This window comes from Penaeus monodon, chromosome 20, assembly GCF_015228065.2.
Source record: "Penaeus monodon isolate SGIC_2016 chromosome 20, NSTDA_Pmon_1, whole genome shotgun sequence".
NCBI lineage: Eukaryota > Metazoa > Arthropoda > Malacostraca > Decapoda > Penaeidae > Penaeus > Penaeus monodon.
Genome location: NC_051405.1, coordinates 12,607,336 through 12,608,474, shown reverse-complemented (window position 1 = coordinate 12,608,474; position 1,139 = coordinate 12,607,336). Strand labels below are relative to the sequence as shown.

The 1,139-nt window shown below is 33.1% G+C and overlaps 1 protein-coding gene across 1 annotated transcript in view; it reads left to right on the top strand.

The window, feature by feature from the left end:
* LOC119585635 (soluble calcium-activated nucleotidase 1-like) overlaps positions 1-1,139 on the top strand; it is a 13,438-nt gene that overhangs the window by 10,030 nt on the left and 2,269 nt on the right. The window contains 3 exon segments of the mRNA XM_037934305.1: positions 136-311; positions 445-577; positions 722-965. Of these exon segments, the coding sequence (XP_037790233.1) occupies positions 136-311; positions 445-577; positions 722-965 (553 nt within the window).

Here is a 1,139-nt window from a genome sequence, read left to right as displayed (position 1 = left end):
AAGTAACTACAACACTGAAATAACCCAGATGATCTGGTTTTATATTGAGTATGGTCATATATTTGTACATACATACCACTTTTTTTATATATCACTGAATTAATTCCAGTAAACTGACACCACTACCTTTTGCAGACAAAGTTTGTAACTCTGGTAGCTGCTGTTGGACTGGTGTCTCTGTTGGTGCTGTTCATGATCATGCCTACTTCCCGAGTTGGTACCAGTAATCTCACCAATGATATATGGGGTCATGGTGAGGAGCATGGTCATGGACACCAACATCAGCGTAACTGGTTTACCTTCTACAACAGGTAGATATATATACACCTGTGTAGTAGCATATTTATTAAATTGATATATCACCCTTTATATTTTATATGTGCATACTTATAAATATATCTCCATGATTTTCTGCATTCATATTCTTTTAATTTTATTTTGCAGTACATATCCCTTAACACAGCCTGTCTACAGTGACAGAGGTTATATTAAGTACAGAATAGCAGTAGTAACAGACTTAGACACAGACTCTAAACATCCAACTGAAAAAAATACATGGATCAGCTACTTGAAAAAGGTAATTTCTCACAAATATGTTATACCTTTTCACTGATCACCATTTATGATTTCATTACTTTGGTAAAATTTTGAGATTAAATGATGTTTAATGAGCTAATAAGTTCAATAATTTTTTTTACATCTTGTCCCAAATATATTTCAGGGTTATCTTAAGGTTAATGTGGAGAGTGAGGAAGTTAGTGTTGAATGGGACAAGGAAGTTATTTCTCTCAAATCCAACATGGCTTATGGAGGCAGAGGAATGGAACTGTCAGAGCTCATCGTTTTCAATGGCAAGCTTTATGCAGTGGATGATCGGACAGGCATTATTTATGAAGTTGATCTTCATGAGAACAAAGTCATCCCTTGGGTTGTTTTAACAGATGGCAATGGCAGAAATACAAAAGGTATTTTTTGTATACTTGTTTGTAAAAATTATATTGTTTATACAGTATATAAATGAAAATTCTTGATTTTGTGCATGTCATTATTTCTTTGTACACGTTATCATGTGTTACTTAATCTGATTTTCCCATTCCTGGAGTTTTTGATAAAAGTTTTTATTTAATGTTGTTAATATC